This window comes from Balearica regulorum, chromosome 5 (assembly GCF_011004875.1).
Source record: "Balearica regulorum gibbericeps isolate bBalReg1 chromosome 5, bBalReg1.pri, whole genome shotgun sequence".
NCBI lineage: Eukaryota > Metazoa > Chordata > Aves > Gruiformes > Gruidae > Balearica > Balearica regulorum.
The window spans coordinates 42,607,839-42,629,061 of NC_046188.1; the positions used below are offsets into that span (position 1 = coordinate 42,607,839).

The 21,223-nt window shown below is 47.2% G+C and overlaps 1 protein-coding gene across 2 annotated transcripts; it reads right to left on the reverse strand.

Moving 5' to 3' along the window:
• Positions 1 to 8,271: 8,271 nt before the first annotated feature.
• On the reverse strand, positions 8,272 to 19,948 carry DLL4 (delta like canonical Notch ligand 4). Of its 2 annotated transcripts, XM_075754484.1 has the most exons (11): positions 19,815 to 19,948; positions 19,414 to 19,677; positions 18,927 to 18,984; positions 17,856 to 18,125; positions 16,685 to 16,745; positions 16,446 to 16,576; positions 14,877 to 15,046; positions 13,632 to 13,851; positions 12,470 to 13,178; positions 11,599 to 11,707; positions 8,272 to 10,171 (listed from the first exon to the last, which is right to left on the reverse strand). In XM_075754484.1, exons 1-11 carry the CDS (start codon positions 19,866 to 19,868, stop codon positions 10,166 to 10,168), a joined length of 2,052 nt encoding a protein of 683 aa, XP_075610599.1. In that variant the 5' UTR covers positions 19,869 to 19,948; the 3' UTR covers positions 8,272 to 10,165. The 2 variants fall into 2 exon arrangements, with proteins under 2 accessions (XP_075610599.1, XP_075610598.1); XM_075754483.1 differs by lacking the exon at positions 8,272 to 10,171 and having other exon boundaries at positions 10,626 to 11,707.
• Positions 19,949 to 21,223: the final 1,275 nt, after the last annotated feature.

The following is a 21,223-nucleotide window of genomic DNA, read 5'->3' on the forward strand; positions in this document are numbered from 1 at the left end:
GTTTCTGGCTCCTGAGGGGCTGCGAAGCAGCCTGTGCACATACACACGAGAAGCTTATGAAACTGGTGCAAATACTTACTCCTCTCTTCCACTGCTCTCCCTGCCCTCTGGCACAGAAGAATGTACTTGGTTTTCCGAGGAAAAAAATGTGAGTGCAATAGCTGGTGCATGGTGAAGAGCTCCTTCAACACCAGAGCTCTCACTCACTCCCACGTACTGCCAGTTTGGATTTGCGTGGTATGATCTGTTTCTCTCCAGCCCGTTCCCAGCAGCATGGCCCACAGTGACTCACGGTGGGGCAGTCCGTAATGAAGTTAATGTACAGGAAATGCCCTGCTACCATTGCCTGCTCAGATTTCTGACAACAGCACTCAAATGGAATAGCCATAAAGTTTCGTACTGCAGTCAGACCGCTACTAGTGGTACAGTCTTATTTCCATGTGTTTTAGTAAGAAAACAGCTAGTTCAAAGCATGCATATGTCATGTTTGTTTAGGGTCAGCCAGGGAAATCAGCTTTCATTTTTTTTGTTGTAGATCAGCTATCGCCGCTTTGATGTCTTCATTCTGCAGTTCAGGATGTCCAGGGTCTTTCCTGTGCTGCGTCTCAGAAGCACCTGAATATTATGAAAGCTGCAGCAAAGGACAGTTTCCTCCTGAAACAGTTTACAGGTTAAATAGACAGGGCAGGCAAAAGGTAAAGGAACAGGGGTGGTTTGTTGTTTTTTTTTTTTTTTTTGCCTACTGTAGGTGAGATGTGAGGAAATAAAGTGTCAGCTCATGGTTTCACTGGCATTCTGCAAAGCTTAAATGGGCATGTGCCTCTGGCCTATATCTGCAAAAGCTATTTATTTTTCTTCCTGTTTGAAAGATGGTGACCCAACACAGTAACTGGTAATGTGTATTAGCTGGGTTGGGCCCTGAACTGGGTACTGGACCCTAAAGAGGATTCACTTAATCTAGCTGAGACAGGTCATTGCTACTGTGACTGCAGGAGAGCAGGGAAAGGCACTGACCAGAGCTACGTCACAGCTCCTAGGAGGCCCCGCGGCGCTTTGGTGTGAACTGGTATTAAATGCAGGTTGTTCTGCCACGTGTCCCTGCCCCGCAGCCCCTTCAAACTCAGCACTACAGAGTGTTTGCTTTCTGCCAGCCCGTGGGCTGCTCCCTGTCTCTGAGAGATCTCCAGGATCCTGTTAGGACTTTGGATACACCATTGGGCGACTGGCGAGAAGACAGCAGTCCTCTAGGGGTTTGGGAAAGGGATACCTTCTGGGGTCCGTGTGGTCCTTGGGTGCTTAAAGAAGGGTGTAGAGAGTAGGAGGAGGAAGGTGTTCTTCCCACCTGAGCCAGGGAGCTCATCTCAGCGTTGAAGACTGTGACAGTCAGGGAGAGACTGATAGGGGTCAGCTGCCTTAGGCACCGAAACAGGACTGGGGACATCACTTGATTACAGGTAAAGAGAAGACACCACACACTAAAAGGCCCTAAATAGAGCGGAGAAAGGCATAACCAGAAGTGGCTGGATGCTGAAAGCAAATTCAGCTATGTAAGTGGGAGCGTTTCTACCACGGGGATGATGAGCCACTGGGACTAGCTACTGGGGACCACGTTATTTCCCCGTACTTTGATGCCTTAATGTGCTTTCCTGCAGCATTTGCTTTAGCCAGCTCAGTGCCAGGTTGCTGAGTAAACGGAAAGCCCTGTGACATAGGCAGTGTCTGAAGACATGAGCCCCATGAGTCCCTCACATCACCACCTTCTGCATCCAGCCAACTCGGATGCCTTGCAGGGCACCTTGCTGCCTTGCGCTTGCTGGCAATAAAACCCTGGGAGTTACCAGCACCTCGTTTCTTTCTCTCCCACTTTTTGGGATGTGTGAGACTCGCTTCTTTAGCCTGGGACTGGGCGCCCAAGCGAGCAGGGAGAGCGAAGGTGTTGGTGGGGGGAGAGGGCCGTGCTTCACACGGCAGCCCGCAGCAGCCCCCACCGCCAGGCCAGTGTCAGTGGTGGTATTTTGTATTTTTGTGAGAGCCGAAAAGGGGGGTGCGGGGAAGCTGGTTCAGGCTTGGGAAAAACAGTTGGCACAGTCATAATCGGGCAGGAAACAGGAAACGGTGTCGTGAGGTAACAAACAGGAAGCGATGATGGCAGCACAGCACGGCCCAGTTTGGGCTCGAACTCAAGGAAAGTGCTCCTCCGCCGCGAGGGGAGGTGGTGGGAGCGATGTCTGCGTCTGCGTCCGCGTCCCAGTGTTTGGTTTGCCCAGATGCTGTTTACACTGAGCCGCTATTTAAACAATAAGACAAGACCGGTAAAGGCTTATTTGCACTTCCGCAGCCATGAAAAGTCCGAAGGCTATGAATGAGTCCTCACAACATCCTTCTGAGTCACATTAGCATTAACAACTCCACCTCCCATGTCGGGAGAAGGAATGGGCAGCCATCAAAAGAGAGGCTTTCTCAAGGATATGTCGGGGTTAAGTGTCCGCATCCCACTCCCTTCAGAAAAGCCTTGCCTCCTCAAATTCCTCTTAAGGATGCCTCTTGCACAGCCCAAACCGTCTTAAAGATAGTTGTCAGGTTTCAGTTAATGGCGTTGACCCTTCCAAGAGTCACACTTCACTCTCAGTTATCTCAGATGCCTCTCTGGGGGAGAACGCTGGAAGGGTCTACCTTTCTCCATGAAGCCTAGATAAGCCGCACGGTTGGCTTAAACTAGACGCTTCATGCTTGGATGGCTGTGGTGGGGTGAGATGAACCTGTGTCTGCTGAAAATGACTGAGAGCAGATTGTGGAGCAAGTGCCAGAACGGCGAGGAAATTCTTCCTCCCTACGTATGAAAAATGTGTATCTGATGTAAGGGCTTCTTAACCACATTGTCTCCATGAAAAAGGAGCTTTTTGTAATTATAAGCTTGTGGGCATTTCTACCTGTTCCTAGGATATAAGTGAACTCTGTCTCCAGAAACCTGGCCATGCATTGTGAATTGTGTCTAGAGCTTTGGAGAACTTCAAAAACCTCCTCCTAAGCAACTTATGACAAATGTAAATACCATTAATAGAGTGAAAAATCAGTGTAATCTTCTTGAGGGGAGGAGGTCTGGAGGAAGAAAAGAGCCTATGTGCTATAAGGAGATGTGAGAGGAGGAGAAGGTATTGATGAAGAAGCTAACGCCAGGACCTGGTGGGCTGAATTGAAAGAGGGGATTAGAGCAGGGCCATTTCTTTTGTAATTATCACACTTCCATCCTGTGTGTGTTTCCCTCCCAGCCCCCAAATACATTTTGTTCTGATTGTCTTGTGTTTCTTTGCTGACAGTCTTCCAGAGAACAAATGAGTTTATGGGCAGGAACAAAAATGTTTTGGCAATGCTTTGGCACTTTCTGCCAGAGCAGAAAACGTAAGGCAAATATGAAACAGTGCTAATAGAAAAGGAATTTCAAATGCACTGTGATTCATATTTGTACCAGGAATTTTGACCCTGCTCACAAACCGTCGTGGGAGCTGTGTGCCCAAGTATAGGGATCATCAGAGCTCTTGCATGGTGCCAGGAATGGTCAAATCCTGTTCTGACTGGTGATAGCCTCTCCAGCTATAAACCTAACTCTCAGCAGATCTGTTTGGATGTTAAATACAAATTGGTTTAATTTATAAAAACAAACACGGTGCCTGTGTGACCTTCTAGACAGTTAATTAAAAACGTAATCAACAAAACCACTGTGAAGCCAGCGACAGCTCAACAAATAAGTCATAAAGTACAGATAAAAGATGTCATCACCAAACAGCCTCTCCTCAAACGGCAGTTTTCCTCATTTATCTGCATATTTGCAAAACATGGCTATGAACACGGTGCTGTTTTGTACCCTGGGACTCTTCCTGGAAATGACCTGGGCTCCATGCAGAGCAGCCTGCAGGGTGGGGTGGCTGCGGGGATAGATGGAGTCTGAGCACTGTCTCCATCTTGGTTGGCAGGAGGAGAGACACTGCTTACAGAGGAAAAATGACGAAGGATTAAGCCCTTCCGTGGCAGTTACATACTACACTGCTATCTGTGTGAGAGGCAGGTCCATTGCTGTTCTACAGTGTATGGAAGGGATAAAGTAATCGTGGGATCATCTGTGTTACACAGGTCACATAACATCCAGGGTTATATTATCTCCAGATGTGGAACGGTCTATTTGCCTCATCTGTTTGGTCTCCCCTCTCACATGACATGTCAATCAGAAGCCCTGAGTGACCCAGTTAGAGGGGAAGATGATGAGGAGGAATTATTTTCCAGTCCACTCCATGCCCTGCACTTTTAAACTTTACCTGCTCTTCTTCCTGCCCAGCGGAGAGCTACACAGAGCCTGTCACCACCGAGTCCCTCGGGGACATGTGCCAAGGGTTGCTGGAAGGCAGTGAAGACCTCTGGGTGGAAACGACTGCCGGCTGAGCCTTGTAAGCAGATCAACGTTGTGTCTCTTCCTCCTTGCATCATTGGAGGAGACAGCTGTGGAGAAGGGAGCACCTCTGGGAAGGTGATGGTCTGCCATCAAGATTTAAAAGGGAAGGGACAAATCATAGAATCATAGAATGGTTTGGGTTGGAAGGCACCTCAAAGATCATCTAGTTCCAACCTCCCTGCCATGGGCAGGGACGCCCTCCACCACCACAAAGGTACATGCTGGTCCCCGGAATCAAATGCTGTGCATGGAACAATTGCTCTAGCGCCTCAAATTATTGCTTTGTACACAATCATTTACCTGGTGAATCAGAGACTTCCATCCTAACCCTGCAGCATGACAGACCACTCTCCTGCAGAAATACACCCCAAAACTGCAGAGGGAAAGGCGAGCGAGGATGGTGGTGGCGATAAAACCAGCCGAGCGAGGAGAAAAATAAAGGGTAGTTTTATGGTGCTGAGTCACACTGTTGCCCAGACAAGGTCTGAGAGCAGAGCAGGCAGGGTTAGAGCAGGCGCAAGAGTGATCAGGGAGAAACCTCACTGCTTTGGGCATCACCAGCCAGCACGGTCACTACCTGCAAGCTCTGGGAGCTGAGCTGGCAAAACTTAGAGAGTAGGGGGGGGGAAATGTTGATGTTGACTCTCCAGAGAGGCCGTAAAATTAAAGTTATGAAAATAGTGAAGCATGGCAGAGGGCCACTGAGTTATGCCAGTTCTCCACAATTGGAGTTTGGATTGTGAACACAATGTGCTGGGAGTGTCGTATCTACTGTGTCAAATCAATATGCATTTATGGGTCGGGTATGTGAGATAAGGGAATGACAGGCAAACATAGACACATAACTGTCGCTTAAGCCACCATAGTACAGGTTTGTGAGTGACCTGCTGTGCCTTTCTTACTTTAGCATGAACTAATGAAAAAAGACTGAGGAGCAACAAAAATACTTGATAGGCGTTTTTGCAGAGATAGTGTCATTGGTTGGACTAGATGGTTGCAATTGCACAATATCTAATTTAGGCTTTCGCAGCAGCTCTTTCAAGGCTGAGAGCTGTTGCTGGACAAGTATTGTGCATAATAAAATGCATTCTGCATTTTATCCCATTTTAGGCACGTTCCTGTATCAAGCTTAATTTCTACAAGCATCCCTCATCTACCCTAACCTTACTAAACTCCATGCCCTGGGCTGTGTTTGTATCAGCACAGTCCTGCTGCATGTTGTCTCAGCACCAGTGGGTGCTATAGTTACGGGTATATCCTGGCATCTGTTTCCCCTAATCAGCAGACTGATTAAAGAGGTAAATGATGAAGGGTTGGAACCGAACATGGAACAACTCAAGCGAAGCACTGCATGGAGCAGCACCCCTCTCACTCAGTCCAGCTCTGAAATTATTTAGACTGAAGGGCTCTGCGTGACTGTGAAATAGTTTCTCCCAGGTGGTAATACAAGGAAACACCGAAGAGTTTCTGAGTCAAGAGTCCATTCTTAAAATTGTGGTTCCGTTACGCTGCTTTTAAGTGAGTTTGTGCAGTCTTTTAAAACCGAAAGCCAAGTTTAGGTGCAGTCCTCGAGCCAAATCCATAATCTTGCCATAGCTGGTGCAAATTATGCTGAGAGAAGTTAGTTGTACAGTTGGGTCTGAGAACTCTATAAGGTTGTTAAGAGAAAAGGCATCATTTGTGGTCCTGGCATCATCTCTAGTCCTCAAGAGGAATCTCTGAAATTCAGGTTGAGTCTTTACAGCCCGGAAGGATTTCAGAGCTCCTCCTAGTGAGTTCATACACTGTGGCTCAGAGATGCACTCACCTCGGGGGACGCCGGCTGGTGAGCAGTGTACGGCAGCCCTCAGTAGGGAAATTTTTGGCCAGAGACATGGGTTAAAGCCAGGTCATATTATGCGTTCAGCTAATTTGCTTGTAGTTTCTTTGGCAAGGACTTGGGGATGTGCACACGTGCATAGGTTCACATATGCTTTCCATCTCCTCCTGTGTGGAAGCAGGCACCGCTCCTGTTTTTCCTGTGTAGGATCTGTGATCTATTCTGGTAGCTGCATAGTGCAGTACGGCCTCCAGTAAATATTCACAGATTTCCTTGTAAGCTGATGCTTTTTTTTCTTTCCTCTCTCCTGTGTGGATACACAAAGGCATGTGTTGTACCTGCTTTACCCTGTGGGATCTACATAATCGGGTCCAGGGGTTTTAATGGATTTCAACTCCCTTCTGTCTATGGATACGGTTTCCTGTCTCGTTTTGAGCAGGAAGAGCCGAGTCTTTTTTGGTCTTAGCATTCCTGCTTGCCCAGGCTTTGGGAAGAGTTCTCTGGCTATTTTCCTGTTTGATTTTTGTGTGTGTTTTGTTTTAAGCAGGACAGAGTGCATGTGTGTATGTAATCCATGTGCTCAATTAAGAGAGGCATCTGTTGGGTTTATTTCACATTGCCGAGGAAGGACTGCAAGCAGGGAGCATCTGCTCGGCTTTTTGTCAATGGCTTGTTTTTCATAATTTGCTCTACAGGGTGAATGTTTGGGGAGGGGGAGGTGGCTTTTTATTTCTGAGTTTTATCTTAAATTTATTTTTATGGTAGCCAGGGAAATTGGCTGGGGTTTGAAAGTTAATATTTTGCTAAGAAAAGAACTGAAGAGGGAGAAACAAAACCATCCAAAGTAAATAGTATTTATGTAACCTCAATAATACACTCAGAAGGACCTTTATAAACCATTATTTGCAGTATTTTAATGACAAAGTGAAAATAATTTGTTATGGTGCTTTTATAACCCCAGCGGGTGTTTTTTGTATCATATTAAAAAAAAAAAAACCCTAGCAAATTCTGGTTAGATTTTACTTGGGGGAAGGATAGGAAAGACATCCAACACTAAGATGCTTTTTTGGCATTTTGTCAACAACAACGACAAAAAAAGTCTGGTTTTAAAATAGAGCAGCAGTGGTTTCCTGTTCTTATAGTTTTTGCTTTTGTGCATTCAGATGTTGGCTGTATTGCACCTAGCTGATCTAGCGAGAGATAATTGTCTGTAAATGTATGTGCTTCAAAGGCTACTAAACCTGCTGGGAGTGTTTTATACAAGTGTGCTTTTTACATTTTTTTTTTTTTTTTGGTGGAAATGTCCTCCAAAAGGGCTTTGGAGGATAATGACTTTGTGATGCCCTGGGAGGACCTGGCTGCTGGTGTAGCGTAGGGAACTTGGGAGGAGAAAGCCTGAATCTTCCCCTAATCCCACAAGTGAAAGACAAATCTTACCCATTGCAGTCAAACAAACAAGGGTATCGTCTTGCAGGTGTAGATGTAGATGCTGTGCAAGAGTAACCTGAGGGTGAGATTTGGAGCTTACTGAAAGTATTTAAAGAAATGGGATTTAAAAAAATTTAGTAATCATATCTTGCTCTGCAAGTGAACCCCAAGCCAGCACATTTATTAAGCCACTTTGAAACGGTGTTAAATCTGTATCTGCCATGCCGCAAGTTGTCATGGAAGAGGAAGAGTGAAACGTTAATAAAAATAACTTTCCTGACAGTTCAGTCATTATATGTATGTACACATATAATTTAAATATTATATTATATATCACAATATAAATATGTATAACTTTTCTGTCAGATGAATGCCACTCAGCTGAACAACTTTGTTGACATCAGTTAACAGTATCACCGTTTTATAAAAAGCAGCCGACGGCAGTTGGTGTGCAAAATGTAAATGCAGGGCTGACTGCAGGGAGCAGGCAGACAAGCTTACTTCTGGGGCTTCAAGGAACCTTGGCTGTCACAGAGCCGTGGAACCTGAACTGTAAAAGGACAAACCACAATAAACTTCATAGTAACAGGAAAGTATTTTCATTGCTTGAAAAAAAAAATAAAATTCAAACTTTGTCATCACATTAAAAACATTACATGAGCAGTAATAAACATATTTACACTTCTGTTTTGATTATAAATATACATTATATACAAAATAATGTTATAAAACGTAGAAAGTTCAGTGCTTCTGATTTTTTTTTAAATTACTGAAATACTAGTCTTCAAAATAAACTACAAACAAACTAAAACCCATATTATTGATTTCTGAAGGTCATCTTCAAAATGGTCCTATGTGGTCAGAGCAGAAGGTCAGTAGTGGACATTATGAAGGGGTCTTGTCTGCACAGTTCAAGGCAGTAGATGGGCTAGTCCGACAACAGGATTTACAAGGGCAGGAATATCGCTGTCCAAGAGATAGCACGGTCCAGGTTTCTTTGAAGAGATCTTGTTTCCTCCCTCCTCATTCTGTTCCACCTCATGGTCTCATCTCATTAGTGTCACGGCACTTTCCACTGCGGCGTCCGGTGTTATTGCTGTAAATGTGGATATAAGAAAAGAGCTTCTGCACGCCTCTAGTTTCCAGGGGCAGGCTTCCCCTTTTCCGTGGGTATGAAAGAAACAGGATAAGGCTTGAACCTTCTAACTCTAGTCTCCACCTGTCTTGGCAGAGGGTGTCTCAGTGGGTACTTCGCTATTGGATGTTTGGAACCGGGATGAAAGACAGGAGTTGGAGTTTTGCAACCAGATGGAGGAATGGGGGGGGGGTGGGGGGGGGGGTGGTGTCACACTGCTTCTTCTCCTTCAGAAAGTAACAGCTGCATTTTTGAGACTATTTGCAGTAGAAGGTGGCACCTAATTCAGAACACGACATAAACCCCCGAATTTGTGTCAAAGTAAGATGGGGAAGGGGGAGAGAATGAGGAAAGAGAAGAAAAAAGTAATGTCTATTCACAATCACTGGTAGTGCAAAGGGCATGAAAAGAGCTGAGACAGCTCAGGACATAAAGGTTCTAGGAGCTGATTGATTTTAAACGCATTTGTAAGGCTTTAAATAGAGCTGGGATCACTCCTCCTCCTTATCAATGGGGAAGAGGCAGTACACATATTGCTTATCACAATTTTTCCTTCTCGAATGTTTAAATCCACAAAAATCCTGTCCCATATTGTGGCTTAGGTCAATCAGTTCTCCAAAGCATCACCAAATGAGATGACATGTAAATTCAGTATTCCTCTTTCCTTCCTCCTCTTGCCCCTTACACCATCTCCAGTACATGCAGCAGGAGAGAGGAGACGCACATAGATGCGTAGCAGGAAGTATCAGCCACCCCTGCCCAATACTGTTCAGGTAACTGCAAGAAGAGCAGTCAAGTCTCTGTTTGGGCTTGTTAGATTCTCTTGACACATTTTAGGCACTTTTAAACCCAGAAAAAAAAATGGAGACCTCGTTTATACTGTATCCATTATCTGCATAGCAATGTGTCTTTCTACACACCTTCCATGGCAACATCTGTGATAGCTAAGTGCCTCCTCATCTACCGGCACCTCCCATAACCAGAGTTCTGGAAAGCCAGGGGTCTGTCCATGAGGAACTGGCCTCGGTATCTTTTAAAAACAAATTAAAACAACAACATTTTTAACCCCTCTCTCTTCCCTCTGCCTCCCTTCTTCTACAGCGAATGAGATTTCTGGTATCAAACTTCAAACAAGGGCAGTAAGAACAAAAAGGCGTATTGCATCTTTCAGTAAATTCACAGTCTGTCCAGTTCACCCAGTTCCATCCTCCGCCTGAGAGCAGCAAGTTGCGTGTATTTAAAAACAGTCCAATCCAGTTCTGAATTGTAAACAATGCAGCAGGAACGTCCATCTACTGGCATTACCAAATCTGAGGTGCAAATGGGCTGATCTTCAGTCTTATACCTGTCAGGATATAAAATAATACCAGGAATGAGAAAGAAGCACAGCATACAGAGTACTGCACAACCAACAAATTGTAATTCAAGTATGTCAAACCAAAACAATTTAAGCCAGAAATTGCTGCAGTTCAACTATCAGTGTTCAATGGTTTTGGCTGGGTCCAGAGACGAAGAATCACCAGCACAAAAAAAAAAAAAAAGTTAGCTGTATGATGAGTAGCCTCTCTACCTGGCCTGAGGGGAAGAATGCTTACAAATCTGGGTGCTTAACATTACGAGTCTGTAAAAAGCAAATGGCATAGTTAAATAACTTGTGTTCAGAAGCATTAAGCCTGAATGATGTGGAGAGAGGTTTCAGGGACTGTCATTCTGAAAAGAAAAATACTTCTGAAGATGCCTGAAGTCAATCTGGTAGTCTAGCTTTGGTCAGCAAGATCTTCAAAGGAAGATATGGTACGAAGCGTCTAGCTGTCATGTGTACCTTTGAAAATCCTTTCACTTAAACTTTTAATATTGTTGGGTGACTTGTGTTCCAGCTTGCCTTCAAGAGGCAATTTGATATCCACACTGGCAAGGGAGACAGAATCCTGCAGATCTGACTTCACAGATCATTGCTATGTGGCACAGCACACTTAGTCTTTCCCAGAGTCTGAAACTAGTCCTAAAGACGGCTACACTGAAGAAGGCAGGTATTGCTTAATGTCAAATTGCCTTTAACTTCCACCTAGCCTTTTTCCAAAGGGTCAGTAATTCTTCAGGAACTGGTTGGATCCTCAATAGCTGCTTTTTATAATCTTTAGTTCAATGCTAGGCCCTTCCTTTTTCATCTATCTGTCCTCTGACTTTTCAATATAATAACAGAATCTAGATGTGTTTATCAATGACTGCGTTAACTTCTGTTAGAGAATATATAGCTGGAGTTTAAACGCCAAGAGATTGAAATTGCCTTATTACAGATTTCCTAAATGGCTGTTATGCCTATCCACTAACACATTCAGCTACCTTACATCTTCTGCTGGAAATCTATAGCTTTGCCTGTTTCCACAGAACACGGATTATCCATTGTAGTCATGGGAAAAAAACGTGGCTTTACATCAATGGGCCTATGAACGATTATTTCCATTTTTGTTGACTACCTATTTAAGAGGAAATAGTCCTACCATGTACTGAATTTTTATGGGCTGATGTTCTGTGCTTTCATCTCCCACTGACTTATCTAAGCTCAAAATCTCTGGTTTAACAAAGTCAGAGCAGTTAATTTCTTTATTTTCCCTACTGTATGTTCGGTGTGGGACACAGAAGAGGAGAGGTGAATGCTGGGAAGCATCCGGGATCCCTGGACATAGAGTAACCTTCTCAGATGCAATTCTAAAGGATAATTTAGCCCTTTACTTTGTGAATTTATGCCCATCCACATGCGTACTTACTTACCTCTGTGGCTATGATGCACTCATTCCTTTCTTCTGTTATCACAAAGACGGACTGGTACATTGAATCCCTCGGAGAGCATATCGCTGATATCCTACATTCTGGCTTTTCACTAAGGCAGGGCAGAGAGAAAAGAATGTTAGTTGACTAACATAACAAGCCTGACTCTCAAAATCTACCATGAATATGGAGGGGTGGAATGAGATAGCTGTGGAGGTGTGGGAAGGAAATGCAGAGGATGAAGTTTCACATGTTCTATATGATGGCAGGACATTTTTCCACTAGAAAAGCGGAAGTAAGGAATGGCCTATTGTCTTCCTATGCTTCTGCCATGTCCAGCTTAATAGCATGTTCCTCAGATCCCTCAGGGAAACAGCCACAAGCAGATCCCAGATGAGACTTTCAGTACATGTATCAGAAGACTGATGAGCCAGTGAATACCTGCCCTTTTCTTTTCTTGAAAAAGTAGTTATTTATAATCTATCATTCCTCTCAGTAAGCAGATCATTTTGCCTTCTTAATAAGTGAAATACTTATTTTTAATCATTATGTGCCTTAACTATTATTCCTCCAAGATCTGTTGAGGAAGGAAAGACACTTCTTACTTTCGCTACTGACCTAGCCACTCCTGTTCCCCTTCACAGCACCCACACCAGCAGCACCCTGCACAAACACTCGATTTAATTGACTTAGCTAAGGCTACCACTTGGCTGTGACACACATACTCCAGTATGAAGATTCCTGGCTTTGATCTGGTTTGTTTTGTATATTATCTCCTCAAAGCTTCTTTTTCCCAGTATTTTCTCATCTGCTTCTAGACTGGTATGAAGATGAGGGACCTTAAGAAAGACTAGAAGGAAGACTGCATTCTCACCTGTGTAGTCGGAGGGGAGACTTTTCTCCTAAACATTTTTCACTCTTGTAATATTTATCTTCCTGTGTCCCTCTACTTGTCAGGTCTTTTACCAGATTGTAGTCCAGTTTATGATTCTTGGGTTTGTAGTTTGATTTCTCCAGCCCACAGTCCACTTCGAGGTCTTTATTTTTATTGGTGTTTTTGAGCTGGGAAGCTGGAATGAGATTGTCCTTCTGGAAGTCAGACAGGTTGTTCATTGTCTCCAAGTCCTGCTCTGGGTGCATCCTCATCTGCCTGATGACCATTGCTATCATGCAGAACAGTATGAGCAAAGCCACCAGCCCCACTCCCATGGATATAGCGATCCAGGGAACTGGTTTAGGAGGAAGTGTAACCGGCACTGAATAAACTGGCAATTCGCAACGGTTGCCCATGAAGCCAGAAGGACAGTAGCAGACAAAGTTGGCACTATAAAGTCCGCTGTAGCATGTGCCTCCATTCTCACATGGCCCAGAAGCACATTCATCTCTGGTTTTGATGTCACAGTTCCTGCCACTGTAGCCTGGCAAGCATGTGCAGGTGTAATCGTTGATCAGGTCATGACAAGTTCCCCCATTGGAACATGGGTTCCTGGCACAATCATTGATGTTTATCTCACATTTCTGACCAGAGAAACCAGCCCGACAACGACACACACGAATCTGACCAAGGTAAAAGCAATTACCATCTGCGGAAAAAAAAAAAAAAAATTAGTCCGCAATGCACTTCACTCGGAAACCTAAACCTCTCCCTGGTTAGCATTTTGTACTATCTCAAGAAGGAGGAGGTTATTTTACAAAACAGCTGCACGTCTAAAGGTTCCTTCTAGTTTACCTGATTGTATCACCATGCCTTAAAAAGGTGCCTCTTCTAAATATATAATAAAGTTAATTTAATTTAATTTACTTAATTCTGCCATCTTCTCCATCACATGATAAACCTGCATTGGTTTGTTGCATAGAAAATGCCACTGAAAGCCCCCCCCAGCAAGAGACTAAAATTAGGGTAGATGTGGAATACAGCGGGGGAGAGGGACTAATGTATTAGAGGAAGAGTAGAGGTCAGATTGGATTTCTATCACTTCTGCACTGAAAAGCACAAACGAGTCAGAGACATGAGGTTTTTTGATAAAAAAACTCACCATTTGCACACGGGTTGCTTGTGCACCTGTCTACTTTTTTTTCACAGTTTGACCCTGTGAAGCCAAAAGGGCAAACGCAACTGTAGCTGGCCCCTTGTTCTTTTTCCAAGCATGTGCCACCGTTAAAGCACGGAGAATCTATACACGTCAAAGCGCTGTGCTCACAGTGAGTGCCATAGTAGCCAGGGGGGCACAGGCAGTGGTAACCATTCTCCATATCCTGCAAAACACAACATTAGGCCACTGTTATTTGATGGCACCAAATGATAGCTGCTTGCACGCTTATTTCTGGTCGGCAGCGAGTGCTCTTCAGTCCCTTCTCATCCATGTTCTGATGTGGCAAAAGCAACATTTGGAGAGTAAATAACTGCACAGGGATAGAGCTGTGAATCGGCTGTACTCAGCATGTGGAAGTAATCATGTGACTACACAAGCAGAGCAGATGCAGTTGTAGGGAGCCTACAGGCAGCTAGACAAAAACATTTATAATGCCACTACTGTCTAATGGGATCCTCGAGGTCCTCCCAGAGCAGAATGGCATGGGCTTACCTACACAGCTGTGATCAGGCCATTTACTTTGCTATGGATAAGTCCCACCACTTAGATCACAACAAAACTTTCTTCTTTCCACGTCCAAAGCCCTGAGAGAAGGGAGCTAGGGTCTTGTGCCAATAGTTTTAATCGAAGTGTGCATCAGATTACATTTGATATCTATAATCGATCAGTCTTTATCAACAGGTAGAATCAATCATTGACTGGGTCTGAAAACACACTTGAAACACTAGACTGCAGGAAACTAAACATGCAAAACCCTGTGTCACAGAAAGTGTTTTAGACGATTGCCCTCATATTGTCTGACACTACGCTCCCAAAGCAGGAAGCAGAAATTTTCTTTTAGTTGCTATTAAAATACAGACCTAGCGCATCTCTCTATGAACCTTGGTTTGAGAAGCTTATTGTTTACAGATCTGCTCCCTCACCAAACTTGGACCTTGCCAAGCTCTCATAATGGCTGCCACAGAAACCTAAGGATCAGTTGACTAGTTCTAATCTAGATGATACATCTCCTCCTGTAACAGACTTCCTCCCCTGACACCTCTCGGGAAGGCTTCAGTATGATAGTTGTGAGCGTCAGTAATGAACCTGTGCACTATCGAATTCCCATTATGTGGTTACAGAACCATTACTGAAAAGGTATACTGGGGCTTGCTTCACACAAAGGCTTTACATTTAAAATGCCCTTACCGTGCAACTACCGCCATTCCTACAGGGATTGCTGTCACACTCGCTGATCTCATGTTCGCAGTCAACACCAGTAAAGCCAGGTTTGCATGAACAAGTATAGCTGCCCTGGCCAGTGTTCATACAAGTTGCTCCGTTTTTGCATGGTCTGTGGTGAGTGCAGTAGTTCAGATCTGCAAAGGTACCAGAGGTTAGAGAAAAAGTCTTTGACAGCTGGGAAAAGACATTCATACAAAAATGCTTTAGTCAACAAAAAAGACAGATTTTTTTCAATGAAGTCTTTCATTTTACTATCAAAAGGAATACTGGAGATGATTATGCAGGTTATTATCAGTAATGATCAGCTGTTTCAGATTATGATTGATTTTAGATATTTCTCTACATCCATCACTTTAATACATGGGCTCTGAATTTTGAGGGACCTGGCAAAAATTTAACTTTCTTAGTACTTTGGTATACTCTCCCTTTTCTGTGTGCATAAACCGATTAGCTGCAATGGGATTTAGATGCCAAGTTGGAAAACATAGTTCGCAAGTGTGTGTTCTCCGAAAGACACGGCATTATAGACGCTTTGTGCGCAACACGTCACATACTAAAACAGTTAGCCCCACCTTTAAAAAGTGTGCTGCCAAGGGGAGGCAGGGAGGAAATGTTTTTGGCTTGGAGATTTAAACAAACACTAGAAATCTTTTATTGTTTATTTACCATGCTCTCTTGTTATGAATGTTAGTAGTTTAAACTCTCTAAATGCTCCACCAAGCTTGACGGTCCTTTTTTTCCTTCAAATTTGAGACAGAGGTTAAGCACACAAGTTCATAGGACATACATAGAAAATTTTTATTATCTCTATAAATACCATAGAGTAATTGGAATACAACTGGTTAATAAATAACTACGAGCAGAAAAAAAAATCTGCAACTTCACTTTTCCTGCTTAATTCAGACTTTGCCATCTTAATCCTATAACTATCTTGAAAACACTTAGCTTGCTTTGAGGACTTAATGATCTCAGTGCCAGCAGTGCATATATGGCCTTGAGGACATGACTGCTCAGCTGGCTACAGTTCAGTGATTCAATGGGTTGAATAGGTGGAAGTGGTCTGGTGTACCTTAAAATGGAACCTGTACTTTTCATTCTTGCTTACATGATTTTTCTCTCATGCTCCAGACTTATCACATGAGTTAACTTCCTTGTATGCAAAATAAGGAAGGCCCAAATGACGGTGTTTACTGCTGCTGGAAACTGTTTAGTAAATTGTTATAGTTGTACAGGGAATAAGTTAAACTTAGCTTGAGCAGGCAAAAAACTTGCCTGTTCAACACTCATCCAGGTTGTTGGTTTGTTGTGGTTTTTTTTTTTTTCCAGGAGAAAATCAGCAAGTACCAAAATGGTTTGCTTGTTTTCAACCAAAATTACTGCAAATATTGGTGGGTAAGACAGCTATGGTACAAACCAATGCCTATGAACATGTACTCCGCGGAAATCCAATGCTAGATCCGATGGGTCAGATTCCTTAGTCCAGTACTGAGGAATACCCAATCTAGCGTCATGAGCACAACCTTCCGAACTAACCTTGATCACAGAAGAGGCCACCCCATCCTTCATCACATATGCACTGCCATTGTGTTTTACAAGTCCCATGGCGGCAGCCTATATGAGGAATGCATTCATCGCAGTAGCGGCCTTGCCAACCGGGACGACAGCTAAAAGAAAAGTCAAATTAAAACATTAATGACATGGAAAAGAGTTTAAGTTTCTATTACAAGGTGACATTTTAACTGAAGTTCAGATTGCAATTGCCATCTACTCACATGCACTCTCCAGGCTTGTTGCAATATCCATTCTGTTCAGTACACCCAGACAGGCAGATGGCTATAAAGAGAACATAAAAAAGCAGAAATGTTTAGGTAAATACACATGGCGCTAGAGAATACACTTTTAAAAGAGGAAATGCCAGCTTTAAAAAAAATACTTTGAAAACCAGTTTTGCACTTTCAAAGCTTTGTTTTAAAAATTCTCAGTACGGGGAGTTCTGGAGCAGGAGGAAGTGAACAAGGAGAGCCAACATTTGACAAGTTGTCCTTTAGTTTTTCTGTTTATACAACAAACATGAACTCTTGCAACTCTTGCTAGAAAAAGAGCAAGAGGAGGTGGCTTTGGCTTGTGCTAAGGAAAGACTGAAAAAACCCAACGGGACCCCAAGATTCCCACTACTAAACCGCAACACCCGTCTCATCTCTTCTGGCAGCGGGAACGGTGGAAGCATTTGTGTGGGCAAGCTGCTAGCATTTTCACTTGGAATAGATATCGCTGATTCGGGGATATCAGCCAAGATCCTTTCTCTGCTAGCTCTTTCTTTGCTGCTAACGCTCGCAGAGGTGAAGCACGGCATTGGTAGTTGCAGCCAAAAGGGGCAAAGTCCTCAGCGTGCAACTTTGTCTCTCCAGGCAGAGAGTGGAAAGGTCAGGATGAAAACACGGCCCCAAGAGCCTACCGGGTAACCGTGCGCAATGCTTTGTAAGGGCAGCGTTGAAGCCGCCACATTTTGAGGACTGACCGCAAAGACAGCTACAGCCAGGGTCAGGCCAGCGGGCGAAACTGGACAAGGGGACACGCTTTTGGATCCCGGGTCCCTTGGTCAAACGAGCTCCCAGACGCCGCGGGGGTTTGTGTTTCCTCGAAGGCCTCCCGGGCGGCATCCCTGCCCCTCGCCAACGCCCCGCTGCCGCAGACGAGGGCCTAAGGGAAGCCAACGGGGGGTGACGTTCCAGGCTCCCTTACGGGCCCACCACGGCCCCGTTTCCCCCCCCCCCCCGGCCCCGGGGGCGACCAGGCCGGCGTAGGGGCGCGCGGGGAGCCCCCTCCCTCCGCCTCGCGCGGCAGCCGTTGCCGGCGGCGCCGCGCCCCGCCCCGCTCCCCCCCGCGCGCCCAGCGGCCGTCGCGGCGGCGCGCGCAGCTGCCCCCCGCCGGCGGGTCACTTACGCTCGGTGCAGTACTCGCCGGTCCAGCCGGGCAGGCAGGCCAGGCTGCCGTCCGCCTCGCAGACGTAGTGTCCGAAGCGGTCGTCGCGGCGCTTGCAGAGGCGGGAGCAGCTCTCGCCGTAGTAGTTCTCGCTGCAGACCACCCGGTAGGAATAGCGGAGCTGGGTCTGCGAACCGCTCTGCACGTCCTGCGACCAGTCCTCGCCCACGGACAGCGACCGCTGGATCGACATCTGGCTGATGAGCCAGTCTTCCGACGGCGGCCGGGAGCCTGCGGGAGAGCGGACCCCGCGTCAGCGACCGACGGACACCGCCCGCAACGTGTCGTGTGTGTCTGTGTGTCTGTCTGTGTGTGTGTCTGTCTGTGTGTGTGTGTGTCCCCACCGCCGCACCACGACAACCCCCCGCCCCGAGCGGCGAGGCACCCCCTGCCCCGCCGGAGAGGAGCGGAGCGGGGTCCCCCCCGCTCGCATATGTATACACACATATATGTGTGTGTGTGTGTATCTATCTATCTATATATATCTATACACACGTATGTATGTAAGGGTATGCCCCGCGTACAAAGGTGGCCAGCGGGGCGCGCAGGGCGGGAGCGCTAACCCCGGCCGAGGGGGGCTCAGCGGAGGGGCCTTTGAAAGCGAGGGCTGCCGTGAAATATCCTTTTCCTCTCCGCTCAGAAAAACATCCCAAAGCCATTATTCCTTTCCAAAGGGCGGAATTCGAGCAAGGTGTAAAATACAGGAAAAGGCGGCCGGGGTTCGCTGGCAGCCTCCCGGCTTTCTCACCGCAGCCCGCCTCGCTTTCCCACGCCAAAAATAAACCGGAGGAAACGCAATTGTGTTGGAGATTAGGCCGGGGCAGAATCAAAGCGGCCCCTGATGGATATCGTTGGGGGACCGGCTCCTGATGGTGGGATAAAGCCGGCCCTGGAGTTATAGTATAAACAGCTGACCCGGGGGCGGCCGTTAACCGTTTCGGGATTGGGGAAGGGGAGGGCGGGGGGGGGGGGGCGCGAGGGGCGCGCCCGCGGTGCGGGCGCCCCCTGCCGGCGTCGCGCGGCCGTAGTCACCTTCCGGCAGGTAGTTGGCGGGCGCGTGCCAGGCCTGGATGATGAGCGAGAAGGTGCCCTGCGGAGGGGGAGAGAGCAGCGTCAGCCCAGCGCCCCGGCACCCCGCCGCACCCCAACGCTGCCCTGCCCTGCCCAGCCCAGCCCAGCCGCCCGGCACCCGCCTCGGCCCGGCCCGCCGGGCCCCGCATCGGCCCTCTGCCCGGCGGCTACGCGCTCCCCCCTCTCGCTCCGGCAGACCGCGGATACACCCCTCCGCCCCCCTTTGCTTTTATTTCTCTTAATAACATTTATTATCCTAAGTGCTTCTGGGCTGGATGCGCTTTCTCCTATTTTTCTTTTTTTTTTTTTTTTCTTTTTTTTCCCCTTTAAAGGAAGTTCTGGAAATAAGTCTAAAGGCGAAAGTAGTTTGTTTACATTACAGATTATCAGCCTTCCCTTGCCGCCCTCCTGCCCCACCATCGCGATCGGGTTTAAAGTGGATTCTCACCGGCCACGTGAAGTTAAAGGGCAACTTAATGGGGCTGTCAAATCTCTCCGTATCCTTGATGCTGAAGGAGTTTATTCCCAGAACCGGGGTGATGATGCTGCCGAAAGTGCAGGAGCCCGGGGAGACCACTGCCTGAAAATGCTTCAAACAAACGCGAAAGAAGGTCCTGCAGTGGGGGGAGCAGGGCTTCCCGCTGGCCAGAGCCCCGTGGCTGTTCACGAATTCGTGCAGCTCCAGCTGGAAGACGCCAGAGCCGGACACCCTCTGCACAAAGGGGAGACACACAAAATAGCCAAATCAGACCTTACCCCGGCTTTGCCATGCAAACTTGCTTCCATCACCCACTTTACATTTCACGAACCCTTTTTTTTTTTTTTTTTTTTTTTTGGTTGTGCGATTACCTGCTGCAAAATCATTAACAGAAACGTCAAGCCAAAGATGCGCAAGGCTGTCATCCTTGTGTTATTCAAGCTTCCAGTTCTTAATGGGTTTAGTTTTCCTCCTGTATTCCTCAAATCGTCCAAGCAAGCGCTTCTCGGTCGAGGGAGAAAAGAGGGGCGTCACGGCGATTCTCCTGGAGCAACCTGCTCTTCCAAATATTCCCCGAGCACCAGCAGAAATCGGAAGGTAAAATCCAGGTGTCGATCCGTCCCCTTCTGGGAATTAATCCTGCAGCCAACCGCCGACCTCTGGTCGCTGCCGTCGCCTTTATAAACTCCAAAGCCGGGTGGGTTTGGTGAGAGACGCGGAGGGGAGTGCTTAGTGTGGAACCGCTCCTCCTTTCACCGGTGCTAACAGCGCTCAGTAAATGGAAAACTTGCTTCCCTTCGAGCTGTTTATATAGTTGCCTCGCATCCTCACAAGCTCATTATGTAAACTGTCAGTCAGACTCACGGGCGATCCCTCCCCTTTTCCATCTTTCCTTTCTGGAAAAAAGGAACCAAATGTTGCGGAGAGCCCTCATATCCAGAATTAATACCCTGCTGCCGCCGTCGCCGCTGCCGCGCTGCCCGCCGAGGAGCCGAGCTGATTACGAACGAGCCAAGCATCTGTTGAGATATTTACGGCGCTCACACTGCGAGAGTTCCCTCGAAAATCAGACGCCTCTCCACAGAGCGGCCGAACAACAGAGGATCAAATGTTTAAAAAACACACTTGATATAGTTTGTTAATTTGTTTGTTTGTTTGCTTGCTTCTTTCCCCCCACCCCGATCGTTCCGTGTGTCCCGTCCCGTGCCTCCCACCCCCCCCGCCCGCCCTCTCCCCGGCTCTTCCCGGGGCGGCGGGACGGGGCAGTGCGGCGCTGCGCCCTGCAGCCGCGACGGGGCCGACGGGCAGGAGCTGCCCTGCCTGGCGAGGGCTGGCCCCAGGTGGAAAGTAAAAGTAAAACCGCGCTTGCCCGACATGCGGGCACCCGGGACGGCCCCGCCGCCGCCTCCGGGGCGCAGCAGCTTGCTCTGGGTCGCCCGTGCCGCAGGCCCGGCGCACCGACGGCCGCGTCCCCCGCGTTATCCTGACCGCGGCTAACGGCGATGCGCCGAAACCCACCGGGGAAGGGGGCAAGCGGGGCGGGTGATGGCAGGGAGACGGGCACGGCGGGGATCTGCAGGCGCTCCGTCGCCCTTCGGAAATCGGTGGCAAACGAGCGCTGAAGCGAGTTGGCCGAGGCTGGCGGGCCGGCGGCGGGGACGGAGCCCGGCTACCCTGCTGCTGCCCCGGCCCCCCAATAAACACGGGCAAGGGGGAGACTCGGGCGCTCGCAGGCGACCGAGGCGGGAGCGGGGGCCGCGGGGGGCCGTGGGCCGTGTCA